This window comes from Chlorocebus sabaeus, chromosome 15 (assembly GCF_047675955.1).
Source record: "Chlorocebus sabaeus isolate Y175 chromosome 15, mChlSab1.0.hap1, whole genome shotgun sequence".
NCBI lineage: Eukaryota > Metazoa > Chordata > Mammalia > Primates > Cercopithecidae > Chlorocebus > Chlorocebus sabaeus.
The window spans coordinates 62532501-62549243 of record NC_132918.1 but is presented as its reverse complement, the minus strand read 5'-3'; the positions used below and the strand labels follow the sequence as shown (position 1 = coordinate 62549243).

The 16743-nt window shown below is 40.0% G+C and overlaps 1 protein-coding gene across 1 annotated transcript in view; it reads right to left on the bottom strand.

Annotated features, from left to right (window-relative positions):
* Positions 1-1625: 1625 nt before the first annotated feature.
* The window catches only part of PLCL2 (phospholipase C like 2), a 200000-nt gene continuing 184882 nt past the window's right edge, over positions 1626-16743 (bottom strand). Inside the window, exon 6 of the mRNA XM_008009235.3 lies at positions 1626-2488. Coding sequence (XP_008007426.1) covers positions 2309-2488 — 180 coding nt within the window. The 3' untranslated portion in view covers positions 1626-2308. The remainder of the gene's footprint in view (positions 2489-16743) is intronic.

Genomic DNA, 16743 nt, shown 5'->3' with positions numbered 1-16743 from the left:
TGGCCCTTGCCAGTTTAATGAATGTTTTCTGTTTCCATATGAATGGGAAAAAAAGAACAGAATAGCTCAACTGGCCATGAATTTGTGCTCTGCTGACAGGAGTCATCATCCTCAGGAAGGATGGTGCAGTTACTAGATAAACAGGAGAAACGCGGCAGCTTTGGGAACAACTCCCGGCAGGCATGCCTGCTATTCCCAACACCTGGCTCATTTCTCTGATGAAATGGGTCAAAAGAAGGTTGACATTTTATCATGGAAAGGTGGAGCAAACCCTGGGCTGGGTTCAGCACCAACACTACTCCTAACAGACTTTTTGACATCAGGCAATGCATTTTATTTTTATCTGCAACTTTGGCATCTGAAAAAGAAAGTGTAAGACTGAATGTTCTCTCACACTCCTTCAATTTTAAAATCGATTCTAAGCCTGTATAAACTACAATAAATTACATGTGTTTTGCTATCAAAGTTATTCAAGTCACATATTAGATAATGCCTGTCATTACTAGACATGTAATTTTTTTTTCTCAATTTCATTATTCTTTAAAAGACATTTTTCATGACTTCTGGATTTTTCACTTTAAATTGAATATTGCTATTTACTTACCAGCTAAGTTTAAGTATTTTTAACAACAATCTAGGTTACACATTATTTCATTTCTCATTCTATAAGTTTACTTTTAATTCTCTGCTATTTTCTATTCATTTTTACCCCGTGTAGAGTTCGTTTCTGGGCTAAGAGCCTAAGCTACTGGCTGGTGGTTAGCTGGGTGCGGAGGGAACAGCACCACTATCCAAGGAACAGGCTTATTTTCTAACAAATTATATCCAGAGAAGGGCAGTGGAGATGGACACCTTCACTTAAGCACATTATTAGAATGCAAATGACAAGAACTGAGCAAAGCATTGTTTAAGAGGATACTGAGGAGCCTGGGCAGAAACAAATGAGCAACATCAGCTCCTGAGCATCTCTTGAACTGTGAGGAAATCACTAATAAGATACTCAGCTGAAGATTACATACACTTATCTGGCTCACATACCTGAGTCGCTGAATAGAAAAGAAGGGATTGTTGAAGATTTAGAGTAAATATTGACCCTTCCAAAATCTGAAAGCAGTTTTGGTCTGGGAGAAGCAGTAATTAGGCAGCCGTGTTCAGTATCTTGAAAGCATGAAGTTTCACTGATTTGGAAAATAAAAGCTTGGATTAAAAACTCAGCTGGCTCAAAATTATCTTTCAAAAGTGAAGGAAAAACAGATATTTTCTTAGACAAACATAAATTGAAGGAATCTGCTGCCAGTAGAACTGGAGGAAAGCTACACCTGCTCCTGCCCTGTAACTGCTTTTGACTTCCTATTTGCCAGATTCTGAGGCGCACATCACTACAGACCTGATTCAGAAGCATCAAGAGGACAGCTGTGGGTATCTCGGTTCACTTTACACTCAGCTGCTGTTGCTTAAAGCTGTTAAAACCTTACCAAAAGCAAAATAAGGTCAGCCCAGACAAGCAACTTATTTTTGACAAAGCTGTTCAACAAGTAAGTGGCCATGCTTAAGAGTAGAATATTTTGAACCAGAAATCTTAAAAGTTAAGGCTTCATTAAACACATGTACTGCTATTGGAGAAATATCATAAAACATCTTTTTAATGTGAACACTACTTCATACAATGAAAAACTATTTACAATGTATTGTTTCCAGATTTGTTGCTTTTACATCATCTCTACCCATGTGCTGATTCGGCATGTGTCTTCAGCCAGGGAGCTTCAGTCCAATTGCACATTCTCCTCGATGGCTCTCCAAGGACCCCGGGGATTCAGGGAACCTGTCCACTTACATTCTCCTTAGTAATCATGGCTCAGCAAGCATGCCACCAAAATCATCTAGAACCCAGATACTCTGGCAACCCCATGTAAGTAAAAATGCGTAGATCAGGTTTTTTCTCCAATAAATAATAATTTGACAATCCAATCCATTTCCATCTTCAGAAATTGTTTTCACTTAGGAAAATGTTTCTCAATGGAGCTAGAGTGAATCATCTGTTCTTCATACTGGAACTGAGTTAGAATGTCTTTGTATACAAATATAGCATATTTTGGCCAGCAATATAATTGCTTGCTATAGAGTTTATTTGCCTTCACACGCAGGATTGCTACATACATTCACAGTTTTAATAGACTGTAATTAGCTATTCCAGTTGTGCTTTAAAATCCCGAATATTATTCTCATTAGCGAGTGCAAAGCAAATGTCCCATCTGACTACAATTGGTCCTAGAGTTATAAACTCCATAATGATTTATTGTAAGTTTCCTCATTCTCCAGTTTCGTCATTCGCTTTTTCAGGTATGACTTCCAAGCTCCGGCGTGGCTTCTGGACATCAGCATTTTCGGTGCCCGGTTTATTCAGTCCACATGAAACAGCAGCAAAATGGATTTGTTTCAGGTTCTCCAAAGTCTCATTCTTAGCATATTTCAACAGATCTGCTTGTCCCTATAACAAAACATGCAATTAAACAGTATTAGATATGACATAACTTAGTGTTAGACTTCAACAATACATACCTTTCACTGAAATAGAAGTATTTTGATTCCACAAGAGGGCATAATTATTTCTTATTGGCACTGCATCTGAATAGGTCAATTTTAATAAAAAGTGAGTTTGTTTTCCCAGTTTCAATACCATACTCCAAGAGTATGCTGCTGTTCTGGCCCTTTCTATTTATAGATCTGCATGGGGTTCTGTGTGCATGGACTATTCCTGTCTGTCCTGGTTACAATTACATCTTTCATTCGTTGTTTGGCCAATCTTGTCTTTTCTCTTTTAAGGTTTGAATAAAAAAAAACTTTTTATTTTGAAATGTTCAAATTCACAGAAGGATATTAAGTGTAGTACAGAGAGGTCTTGTGTACCCTTTCCCAAATTTCCCGCAGTGGTTATGTCTCACACAACTATAGCACAATATCGAAACCAAGATGCTGACAGGGGTACGAAGTGTGCCTATGCTTCTGTGTGACTTCATCACGTGTGGGTTCACGTAACCACCATGGCAACCAAGGCACAGTACTGCGCCATCACCACTGGGAAGTCACACCCACTCCCTCCTCTCCACCATCCCTAAACCCTGGCAACCACTGATCTGTGCTCCATCTCTGAAGCCCACACAGCCTTTGGTAAGTGCTGACAGCCGTGGGCACACAGCAGGTCCTCACTGAGCAGTTGCTGAAAGAAAGTGAAGCAAAGGATTCTTTACTCAGGATATATTTATCAGCTAAATTTTAATTTCTTTGCTGAGGTCTGACCATCGACTTGATCTGTATGCAGTATAACACGATATAGGTCAGAAAACAGTGGGTGAATTGAAGCACAGTCACTTGGAGTCTGGAACTGGTGCTGACAATGGGCCAACGCAGTTTGTCACCCTCTTTGTTCTTGACATTTTGGATCAGAGAATTCCTTGGAGGTGGGGAGCTGTCTTGTGTATTTTCAGATATTGAGCAGCACCCTTAGCACACCCTAATGTTTGCAGACATTGATAACTGTCTCTTGAGTGGGAGGGTGAGATACCCCCAGTTGAGAACCACTGGGCTAATGCATCAGCCAACAATTCCAAAATTATTGAGCAGAAGAGATGATGTGGTGCTCTATTGTTGTAAATTCCAACACTCCTACTTTGCTTTTTTGTTCATTTTTCCTTCCAAGTTTAACCTGCCTTCCACTAACAGTTTTTTCTACTTACACTACTATTACCTTTTCTTCTTTCTTATTCTCCTTGCTTGCTATTTTTTTCCATCCCCTTGGGTTCTCAATTTATTCTATTATTTTCTTTATGATTCCTCTGTAGTTTGACTTTTCTTTGTCCTACTTACACCTCCTCCCTGTTTCCGTCTTTCTGAACTGCCTCCCAGTGTGCGTTCCCTTTAAGGCATTCCTGTCCAGCAAGAGCTTGGGGCCAGCTGCAGACAGCAATGGGTAGGGACTTACCTTGGCTGGCAAATGGACTATAGTCAAATGTCAGCCACTGGTGAGATCAAATTGCAATGCAATTTTAAACCATCATGAGGCCCAAATCCACAGAAGTTTGCTGCTTACCACTTATCATGCATGGTTTTCCTGCTTTACAGAGTCCTTTAATTAGTAACTATAAATAGATGTTCCCTTGCTTAGATTAACTAAAGGAGCTTCATTTTTATTCATTCTTACTAGTCACTGAACTCACATGTTGAAAATTTACTAGTTATGAGGTTCCTGTGTATATAGCATATTGTGTCAGGAGCATAATTTCGTGTTAAATAGTGTATTTCCCTTCACAAGCAGAATTGCTACATACATTCACAGTTTTAATAGACTGTAACTAGTCTTTGATTTGTGTTTTAAAACTCCAAATATTATTTTTTTAAAATTAATAAACTTTAATTTTTAGGACAGTTTTAGGTTCACAGCAAAACAGAGCAGAAACTACAGAGAGTTCCCTTACGCTCCCTCCCTATGCAAACCTTCTCCAGTAGCCACAACCCGCACCATGGTGGTATACTTGTTACAATCAACGAACCTACGTTGCCACATCCCCTCAAGTCTATTGCTTAAATTAGGGTTCGCCCTTGGTTTTGTATATTCCATGGGTTTTGAAAAATGTATAACAACATCTATCTGCCCTTATAGGATCATGCAGAATAGCTGCATCGCCCTAAAATTCCTCTGTGCTTTGCTAGTCATCCTTCCCCACTCCCAACCCCTGGCAACCACTGATCTTTTTATTGTCTCCACAGTTCTGCCTTTTTGACAATGTCATATAGTTGGAATCACAGTGTGTAGCCTTTTTGGATTGGCTTCTTTCGCTCAGTAATATGTATTTAAATTTCCTCTATGTCGTCTCATGGCTTGATAGCTCGTATCTTTTTAGTGCTGAATAATATTCCACTGTCTGGATGCACTGCAGTTTATTTATCCATTCATTTACTGCAGGACATCTTTGCTGCTTCCAAATTTTGGCAATTAAAAATAACTCTGCTATAAGCATCTGTATGCAGATTTTTGTGTGGACATAAGTTTTCAATTCATTTAGGTACATTCCAAGGGGTATGATCACTGGATCATATGATAAGAGTATGTTTAGTTCTGTAAGAACTACAGACAGTTTGACAGTTTCTGACAAATTGTCTCTGCACCTTTTAGCATTCCCACCAGCATAAATGAAAATTCCTGTTGTTTCACATCCTCACCAGCATTTGGTGATGTTAGTTTTGTATTTTGGCTACTGTAATAGATGTGTATTGGTATCTCATTGTTATTTTAACATACAATTCCCTAGTGACATGTGGTGCTAATATATTTTCCATTTGTATATCCTCTTTGGTGAGGTGACTGTTCAGACTTTTGCCCAGGTTTTAATCAGGTTGTTTCCTTACTGTTGAGTTTTAAGAGTTCGTTGCATATTTTGGAAAACAGTACTTTATCAGGTGTGTCCTTTGCAAATATTTTCTCCCAGACTGTGGCTTCTCTTCTCATTCTCTTGACATTGTCTTTTACAGAGCAGAAGTTTTAAATTTTAAGGAAGTCCAACTTACCCATTGTTTCTTTAATGGATTGTCTATAGTGGCGTATCTGAAAAATCACTGCCATATCCAAGGTCACCTAGATTTTATCCTGTGTTATCTTCTAGGAATTCTATAGTTTTGTGTTTTATATTTATGTCTATGATCTATTTTGAGTTAATTCTTGTGAAGGGTGTAAGATTTGTGCCTAGACTGAATTTTTCATGTGGATGTCCAGTTTTTCCAGAATGATTTGTTGAAAAGATGAAGTCTCTATTCCACTGTATTGCCTTTGCCCCTTTGCCAAAGATCGATTAACTATTTTATGTGGGTCTATTTCTGGGCTCTTCTATCCTGTTCTGCTGATCTATTTGTCTATTCTTTTCACACTGTTTTATTTCCTGTAGCTCTGCAGTAAGTCTTAAAGTCAGATAAAGTCAGTCCTCTGACTTTATTCTCTCCTTTAATATTGTGTTGACTATTCTGGGTCTTTTGCTTCTCTCTTTAAACTTTAGAATCAGTTTGTCAATATCCACAAAATAACTTGGTTGACTTAATTTTATGCTTGCTGGACTTTTGATTGAGATTATGTTGAATCTATATATCAAGTTGGGAAGAACTGATACCTTGAGAATATTAAGTCTTCCTATCCATGAATATGGAATATCTCTCCATTAACTTAATTCTTTGATATCTTTCACAAGAGTTTTATTATTTTCCTCATAAAAGTCATATATATGTTGTTAGATTAATACCTAAGTATTTTATTTCTGGGGGTTCTAATGTAAATGGTCATGTGTTTTAATTTTGAATTCCACCTGCTCTTTGCTGGTATATAAGAAATAAATTGGCTGGGTGTGGTGGCTCATGCCTGTAATCCCAGCACTTTGGGAGGCTAAGACATGAGCCTCAGGAGTTCAAGAGTAGCCTGGGTGACATGGCAAAACCCCATCTCTACAAAAAAGTACAAAAATTAGCTGGGTATGTTGGTGTGCACCTGAAGTACCAGCTACTTGTGAGGCTGAGGTGTGAGGATCACCTGAGCCCAGGGAGGTCAAAGCTGCAGTGAGCCATGATCATGCCAGTACACTCCAGCCTGGGTGACAGAGTGAGACTCTGTCTCAAAATTTTTTTTCTTAAAAAAAGAAATCAATTGATTTTTGTATATTAACCTTGTATCCTGCAACCCTGCCATAATTGTTTATTATATTGTTCCAGGAGATTTTTTTTTGTCAATTCTTTTGGATTTTCTACATAGATGATTATATCATCTGTGAACAAAGACAGTTTTATTTCTTCTTTCTCAAGATATATACCTTTTATTTTCTTTTCTTGTCTTACTGCATTAGTTAGGACTGGACTTCCAGGTCAATGTTGAAAGCACTGGTGTCAGAGAACATCCTTGCTTTATCCCTAATCTTATCAGGGTTGCTTTGAGTTTCTTACCTTTAAATATGATGTAAGCAGTATGATTTTTGTAGATGTTCCTTATCAAGTTGAGTAAGGTCCTCTCTATTCCTAGTTCACTGAGAATTTTTATCACGAATGGGTGTTGAATTTTGTTAAATGTTTTTTCTGCATCTACTGATATAACCATGAGCTTTTTCTTCTTTAGCCTGTTGATATGATGAATGACATTAGTTGATTTTTCAAAAGTTAAATCAGCCTTGTATACCCAGTATAAATCCCTTTTGATCATGGTGAATAAGTCTTTTTATTCATTTTTGGATTTTAATTATTAATAGTGTGTTAAGGATTTTTGCATCTCTGTTGATGAGAGATACTGGTCTATTGTTTTCTTTTCTTGTAATGTCTTTGGTTTGGTATTAGGATAAAACTGGCCTGGTAGAATGAGTTAGGAAGTATTCACTCTGCTTCTATTTTCTGGAAGAGACTGTAGAGTATTGGTATCATTTCTTCTTTAAATGTTTAGTAGAAACCAGTAAACCTATCCGGGTTGGTGCTGTTTTGGAGGCTTATTAATTATTGATTCGATTTCCTTAATAGATATAGAATTATTTAGATTGCTTATTTCTTCTTATGTGAGTTTTGGCAGATTTTACCTTTCAAGGAATTGGCCTATGTCATCTAGGTTTTCAAGTTTGTGGGTATAGAACTGTTCATCATATTCCTTCATTATCCTTTTAGTGTCCATAAAATCTGTGGTGATATCCTTTATTTCATTTCTGACATTAGTAATTTGTATCATCTTTTTTCTTAGTTAGCTTGACTAAAGACTTATTGATTTTAATAAGGTTTTCAAAGGAGTGGCTTTTGGTTTTATTGATTTTTCTTTATGCATTTTCTGTTTTTAATTTCATTGATGTATGCTCTTATTATTTTTATTAATAACAATTAGTACCTACCAAAATGCCTATCTAGGCATCATTCTTTGGACATCACATGTCCAGTTGAGTTTCTGATATCCTGCTACTACTCCTACTACCAGCTACTCTTCAGTCAAAGCAACCCCATTCTTGACCTGGACCAAGAACCCTGGTGCCATTATTTACTCTTCCCTTTTTCTTCCATATATCATCCCACCTGTCAGTAGGTCTTATTGTCATAATCTTCAAAACATATATATAAAGTTTCTCACCAGTTCTTACCATCTTCACTGCCACCATTGTGGTTTAAGCCACCATAATCTTTCTTGGAGTTTATTCTGACTGGTCTTCCCCCTCCATTTTCAACATGACAGCCAGAGAGCTCAAATTAAAACACAGGACATCCCTTCCTCTCTGTTTAAAACTCTTCAGCAGCTCCCCAAATAACTCAGAGTGAGAGTCAAAGTCCTTGCCCACAGCCTCATCTGACTTCCTTCACCCACCCACCCACCCTGTATTGTTCACCCAGCCTCTGATATGGTATGCTCCTAAATGTTCCTCAAACGCGTCAGGTCCTCTTTAGTCCAGCCTCAATGTCTATGCACTCCTTGTTCCCTCTGCAGGGAATGCCCTTGCCACAGAAATGCACCTGGCTAGCTCCCTCCCCTCCCCTTGATGCCATCTTGATTCTGATGCCCTCTTCACAGCAGCGCCCTCTCTGACAGCCCCATCTTGTCTAATTAGAACTCTCACTTCCTGTGCATAATTCTCCTTACTGCTTCCCTGCCTTGCTTTTTCCATAATACTTATTGCCTTACTCTACTGCTTGGTTTATTGTCTGTCTCTTCCACTAAATGTAAACTTCACGAGGGCAGGAATTTTTGTCTTCTGATCAATGCTGAATCCTCAGAGCCTAGAACAGTGCCAGGTACAGAGTAAGGGCTCCATAACCATCTGTTGAATGCAATTAAAGTAATGTAATTAAAGTAAAATGTGAAAGTCTCCCCTTTAATCTCACAGCTGCCCCCTAAACAACGAGTTTTGTCTTTTTCTTGGCATTATATGTACATTACAAATAGTTATCTTATTTTACTTTTAATGTAAATACAATCAAGCAATCTATATTGTTCTTTGGTTTCCCTTTTTCTTCATGAAAAGTTATGTCTTAGTGATCTTTCCATGTCAGCATATATAGATCTACCACATGATGAGAGGGTATTTAAAAACAAAAATCCCCAGATGGCATACGGTAATTAATGTGGTAATAGCAGAATTCTTCATCTGGTTGAATCTTACATTTCTCAACTTCAGAGAAGTCATCATGGTATCTTGAACAGAATAGGCCTTTGGACATTACCAAGGCAAGACACAAAGGACTCCCAAAGGCAATAAATCTGGGCTTGAGAAGCTGCTGAACTTTGTCCACATCACTTTTAGTTTGTTCTATGTGTCTAAAAATACATGTTTAAGACGTCTTGGAGGTAAGGCATGTAGCATGAGTGAAGAACAATTCTGGCCGGGCACGGTGGCTCATGCCTGTAATCCCAGCACTTTGGGAGGCCAAGGCAGGCAGATCACCTCAGGTCAGGAGTACATGGTGAAACCTCGTCTCTACTACAAATATAAAAAAATTGGCTGGGCATGGTAGTGGGCACCTGTAAACCCAGCTACTTGGGAGGCTGAGGCATAAGAATTGCTTGAACCCAGGAGGCGGAAGTTGCAGTGAGCCAAGACTGTGCCATTACACTCCAGCCTGGGCAACAAGAACAAAACTCTGTCTCAAAAGAAAAAAAAAAAAATCTGAAAGAGGTGGGGGTGTTTGCTGTAGTAGTGTTCATATTTCATAGATTCAAAAGACTTGAAAAGAGCAAAGGTTACTTAAAACACTGCCACCCACTGACACAGGGTGTCTGGTTTTGAAGACTCCTTCCACAAAGCTGGCTTTGCAATGTTTTCAGCTGAACAACTCAAATGTCATTTGATTTCACACATTCTGGTTTGAATTTTTTTAACTTATTCTATTTGGTTTTCATCTTCAAAGAGTTTTTAACAACCTTAGGTCAAAATATTTAAGGTTCTTACTTAGTAATCTTTAAAAGATGTAACTAAGGGCAGTGGCTGGATCCCAGCGGCTCTTGCTGTGAGTCTGGCGTGACCATGATTTTTCTGGCTGAGCCTGTGGCTTACCTGGGATTGGAACAGAGGCCCCAGCAGCCAGGAAAAGAATGATGGCAGCTCCAAATGCCAAAACCACACGCCAGCTGTGCTCAACCCTTGGCTAATCACCATACTTTCTGTATGACCACAAAAGATGTTCTAGTTTTTAATATATTAAAAATATTTCAAGACACATCTGTTAGTGCTACATTTTAGGAGCCAAAATTAACAAGTACAAGTCATTGCTTTTATTTAGACGTAGGGGCAAAACAACAGGGATTCTACATCTGGCTAATGTTTTCAAAGTCCTTCTGTCCAACTATCTATTAGAGAAAAACAGTTGTCTTACTTCTGAGGTGAGGGATCCAGTGTGGCAGCTAAGACTTCCCCTGCCCTCTGCCACCTGTGTAATGGCCACATGCTTGGGTGTTGAAGAGAGCAAAGATTAGCACTTGCCATTTCCTGGGGGCCAGCAGGCACTTTTCTTCCAAATCACATGCAGTGTGAGGGAGGAGAAGAAGGAGGGTACTCATACCATTATGGGAGTCTGAGGCACGAAAATACTCCTCCTTCCTGGCTTTCTTATCTATTTGGGAACACAGAGAGGAACCCAGCAGAATTTAGGTACCTTCACTGATACCACCTGCTCCACAAAGACAGGATGCAGGGGAAGAGCTATTACCATTCCCATTTCATAAAAAGGACACTGAGTTTAGAGAGATTACAGGTAAAGTCTGAACAGCAAATCACACTGAAACACACACACCTTTCTCTCTGGTGTGTTTGTTTTATTTTCCTGTTGAATAAACTAAACTGTGAGGCCAAAACTATAGAGAGTTGAACCCCACAGACCGCATACAATATTTTAAAGCAAGCAAGTTGAAATGTCCACTACATTTTTCATGTACCCAGCACATCAAAAACTGTGTAGACACTTCACTCTTCCTGTAATTAAAAGCAGAAACAGAAATATGGATTTCCAATGTGTGTTTCTTGAATGAGGAATGAGTGAACAAAAGAATGAAACGGGTGTGGTGGCTCACACCTGTAATCCCAGCACTTTCGGAGGCCGAAGTGGGCAGATCACCTGAAGTCAGGAGTTCGAGACCAGCCTGGCCAACATGACGAAACCTGTCTCTACTAAAAATACAAAAATTAGCCGGGCATGGTGGCGGGTGACTGTAATCCCAGCTACTCGGGAGGCTGAGGCAGGAGAATCACTTGAACCCAGGAGGTGAAGGTTGCTGTGAGCCAAGACCACACACTGCACTCCAGCCTGGGGGACAGAGCAAGACTCTGTCTGGGGGAAGGGGGGGAAAGAAAGAATGAATGGATTGTAGGAGTCTTGGCTACGGATTCTAAATCGCCTCTCATGATTATACATCGACAGTCCTCCTTTCAAGAGCTCTTTTGAGGCTGGCTGAGATTGTGGCACATTCATTAGAATTAAGGAAGGCCTCCTAGCTTGGTCAGGCCCACTTCCCACTGAAGTCTCAATAAACCTTATGGTTGAAAAAAAGACTCCCTGATCACCAGAGTTACCTAAACCTAGAGCAACAGGACACAGGCTGTTGTACAGGATGTTAGGCTCATTCTAAGAGTGAGTGGTGTTTTCTGTCCTTTTGGCTTCCTGTATGTGCACTCACATGTTTGATGGGCATGGAACATGAGCTGCAAATCAGCTTGTCTCCCCACAGCAGAAAGACCGCCTTCCCTCCACCCTGACTTCCACCCCAAAGGGTACAAAGAAGCTGCCGGAGGGGGATGAGGGGTTCTGTGCAGGAGCAGATAGGAGAGCCCTCTAAGCACAGCACCTGCCCTTGGTTTTTCCTGGATCCAAAGAGATGTTTCTGTGGTTCGAGGCAGTGTCTGGATGATGCAAGGACAGTGGGCTGCACGGATCTGACTATCCGTGTGGCTTCCTTTGCCTGCCATACCTTTTGCCTATACTTGGGCTGTCACCACTTTTACAGTTAGTCTCCAATTTTCCCAAGGCTGTGCTCAGAGGTTTGTACAAAAGTTAGTAATTTTACATATAATATTCAATTTTTAAAATTCAGAATGAATGCCTTCCTCCTTATAAACAATTTTACGTTTCCTTCACCAAACACAGAGAGTTGGGGGCTCCTCAGCAGCACCACGGAGGAGACGGTGTCTGAGTTGGGGAAACTCAGGGCAGGAAAGGATGGCGGCAGGCCCAGGGGCTGATTCTGCCTGCCACAGAGGAGTGACCGTGACTCCAACACATGGCACCTCTGGAGCCCAACCATTTAGCAGAATGATTTCTATGCTACAAAGCGTTCTAGGTTCTGACTTTGACTGCATGTCCCTCTGCTACAGACCTGGCCATGGGAAGGGCTAAAGTCCACCATGCAGTACGACAGTGGCCTCATCTGGCACAGAGCTGGCAACTCTGGTGGCAGAGGTAGGGTGAGCGTTCAGGAGCAGCCTTTGGAATCTCCAGACAGTGGAGGTGAGCCATGACCTAAGCACAGAAGGTTGGGTGTCAGCAGAGGGTTCCAGGCAGGGACCAGGGCCAGAGGGCAGGGGAGGGTGGCCCAGCTGTGTAAAGAGAGGACCCAGAGAGCGAGGGGACACTGAGAGGCAAGTGGGGCTGGGCCATGGGCGTAAGAGCCCTTGGAAACACCAGGGAAAATAGCACGCACGTAAGCACCTCCTTCGTACTATTAAATCTTCCAAGCACGCCATTTACACAGTCAAACATTAGCTGAGTAATCACAAACTCCACATGAGTGGGGTCCCAATATTGGAGGTTTTACTGTGTTTCAAATGGACCAGAAAGAACAGCCTGCCTAATGACAAATGCTACTGTAGGTTTGATTTTCTGAGCCATTCTGAGGCATTTTCACACACTAAATAGAGAAATGGCTTTCAGTCAATTATAGCTTATCAGGAAAAGAGACAACATAATATTCTACCTATAATAAATAAAAACAACTAAAAGATATGAGCCTCAATAAAAGGAGTCATACATCAACTATCATGGTAACTTCAAAAAGGAAACAAATGCCAGTCTTTTAAGTCTTCAAGATAAGCACTGTACCTCAGGTGAAAATGAAGAAAATCAAGACAAATGTCTTACCAGGTGCAAAAACCATCTGTTTTATTGGTTTATTTTTTGGTAGAAGTCTTAGGTTCCTAAAGAGAATGAATCTCTAATTACTTTCAGGGTATATTGATAGTCTTGTTTCTGATGGTACAGGGGCACAGGTCAGGAGAGCTAGCCTGGCAGCCATTCATCTGGAAAACATCTTGGGCTGTATAACAAGCTTAATTCAAGTCCAAGATATGATATAGATGCTATTAAAAAAAGCCCAGTCATCCCAGCCACCCCAGATGAGATCCAGCCATGTGAGTGCCTTCTTGGATGTGCCAGGCCAAGCTGAGTTCCCAGCAGAAGAAAATCTCTTAAGTGATCCCAGCTAACACTGTATGGAGCAGGAAAACCATCTGGCTGAGCCCAGCTAACCCACAGAATCACAAGAAATAAGAAGTCGTTGTTTTAAGCCACTAGTTTTGTAGTGGTTTGTTATACAGCAATAGACAACTGAAACAGTCACCAAAAGGAGCCATATTTTGTGCTATCTGACAATACCTTCCTGGACAAAGTGGATTAAAGCAGGGAGAGAACCTGATCCAAGGACACTTAATACCAGAGGAGGTTTATCAGGACCACTGGTCTGGAGCTAAAAGGCTAGGCTGAGGTAGGAAATACAAATAGATTGAGTACTTGAAATAAACGCTGAGAAGGTATGGTAAAGAACAGACCAAGGCCAGAAAAAGTTATAAAGCTGTAGAAACTCTGAGTGAACAGAATGAGCCAGCTAGCAGAAGCAGCAGAATGGAGAAGAGGTGGAAAGATAAGCAGAAAGACCCCTGTTCCACAGAGAGGATCAGCTACCTCGGGGCCGCCAGGTTTTCGGACAGCTTGCTATTGTCATGAGGCTGGACTGCAGTTTCCGGTCTCCAAGTTCCCTGAGGTCCCTGTCCCTCTCATGATCCCTTGTGTCAGCCAGCATCTGTGGCCACTCCTCTGTGAGCTGGCCAGAGAGAGTTTCTACTCTTGGTAACCAAAACAGACCAATGAAAACAGGACTATTCTAGTATGAGATTCTACCATTTTAGGAGTGGCAATCAATCGACACAGTGAAAATTACCACCAGTACAGTAAGTATTTTGGCAACTGGAAAATAAAGGTAGAGGAAGTCTTGATTAAGCTGGTGGATTGAAAATGCATTACAGAATTTCCATTCCACATTCCTGATGAAATGAGCAAAAATAAAGCCAAGCAAAAAGCCACAAACAGCAACCAAACTAAAAAAAGGGTATAACATCATTCTATAAACTAAAACTCATAGAAGTCATGTTGGCAAGTCATAAAAGTCCTGAAAGTTCTATCTCAAATACAACCAAACCAGAGAGATGAAAACTGAGCGAACATTCTCTCTGTTTCATGGAGTAGCAGATGGGGCAGAGGGTGGGAAGAAAGAAATGACCCAGGAAAAGTTGGAAATGTGGCTGGCATACAATTAGAAAACTAGACAGAATGCAGAAAACAATGACTTTCGGATAGTACAACACAGTGATCCTGAGAGAAGAAATACAAACAATTGTGTCCAGTTTACTGCTTGCAGTTTCCAGGTGCAGTGCAGGAAAGGGGAACTCAAACAGAGCCCAGCAGTCCAAATGGGGTGAGAAGACACAGTGTGGAGTTCAGGGAGTCGACAATGGCTAGAATATGAGGGGCTGAGAAGCAGAGAGGAAGGAGTTGGAAAACAGCTATTGTGAATATATGACATATCTTCAAGAAGGTAGAGGATATGACTAGCATGAACAGAAACATGAGAAATTTGAAATTAAAATAAAACTGAATAGGATTAATGGCACATTAGATATTACAGAAGACAGAAGTATTGCTTGAAAATATAGCAATATTGCTTGAAGCCATAGAAATAAAAATATCAAGAATTAAAAAGGAAAACAAAAAGGAAATGGCTGAGTAAGGTAATTCCAACACGTTGGGAGGCTGAGGTGGGAGGATTGTTTGAGGCCATGAGTTTGAAACCAACCTGGGGAACATAGCAAAACTAGTCTCAACAAAAAATGTACAGATTATCCAGGCATGGTAGCATGTGCCTGTGGTCCCAGCTACTCAAGAGGCTGAGATGAGAGGATCATTTCAGCTCAGAAGGTTGAGGCTGCAGTGAGTAGTGTTCGTGCTACTGCACTCCAGCCTGGGCAAGAGTGAGATCCTGTCTCAAAAAAAATTTTTTTTAAACCACAGAAAATACTTAAAAACTAATGAATAAGCATCTGTGATTGTGGGATAATAATATCAAGCAGTATATTTATACATACAATTGGAGTTACAGAAGGAGATGGTAGAAAGGGTAAGAGAGAAAAACATTTCAGGAAAGAATCACCAAAAAGTTTCCAAATTTGTTAAAAACTATAAATTCACATATCTAAAAATCTCAACGAACCCCAAGCAGAAGAAACATAAAGAAAACCACATCAGAGCCTGTCATATATTTTTAAACACTCATATACACACAAAGATGCTCAACCCCCATGCACTTACTAGAATGACAAAACTGACAATTCCAAGTGTCGACAAGGATGTGGTGCAACTGAAACCCTCATAACACTGCTGAGGAAATGCAAAATGGAACATCAGTTTTTTTTTTAAAGCACTGTGGCAGTTTCTTATCAAGTCTCACATACATTTACTATGTGACCCAGCAATCACACTCTCATTTACCTAAGAAGAATAAAAATATGTCCATACAAAGACTGATATGTCAATGTTCATTGAAGGTTTATTTATAATAGCTAAAAATTGGAAACAACACAAATGTCCACAAATTGGTGCATGTATAAACAAAATGTGTTATATCCATAAAACAGAATAACATTTAGCAATAAAAAGGACTGGAGTACTGAAACCTACATTAACTTGTATGACTCAAAGCACTATGCTACATGAAAGAAGCCAGGCAGAAAAGACTGGATGCCATGGAATTCCGTTTATATGACATTCTGGAACAGGTAAAACTATAGAGACAGAAATAAGATAAGTGGCTGCCGACATAAAAGATTTTACTACAAAGGGGCACAATGCAATTTGGGGGAGCAGGGTGACACCTATCATCATTGTGCTGGGGGTTGCATGACTCCAGACAGAGTTTATTTTATCACACTTCACAAACACTGCCTTTTTTTTTTTTTTTTTTTTTTTTTTTTTTTTTTTTTTTTTTTACAAATTGAAGGTTTGTGGCAACCTGGCGTCAAGCAAGTTTACAGTGTCATTTTTCCAACAGCATGTGTTCACTTTGTGTCTCTGTGTCACACTTTGGTAATTCTTGCAATATTTCAAATTTTTTCATTATTATTATATCAGTTACGGTGATTTGTGATTGGTGGTCTTTGATGCTACTATTGTAATTGATTTGGGGCACTATAAGGTGTGCTCTTCCTTATAAGACAGCAAACTTAATTGGTAAATGTTGTGTGTGTTCTGACTGTTCCACTGGCCACTCTCCATCTCTCTCTGTCTCTTTGGGCCTCCCTAATGACATGAAAAGTCCCTGAGACATAACAATATGAAGATTAGGCCAAAAAAATAACCCTACAAAGGCCTCCAAGTGTTCAAGTGAAAAGAAGAGTTGCACTTGAAATAAAAAACTAGAAATAATGAAGCTTACTGAGG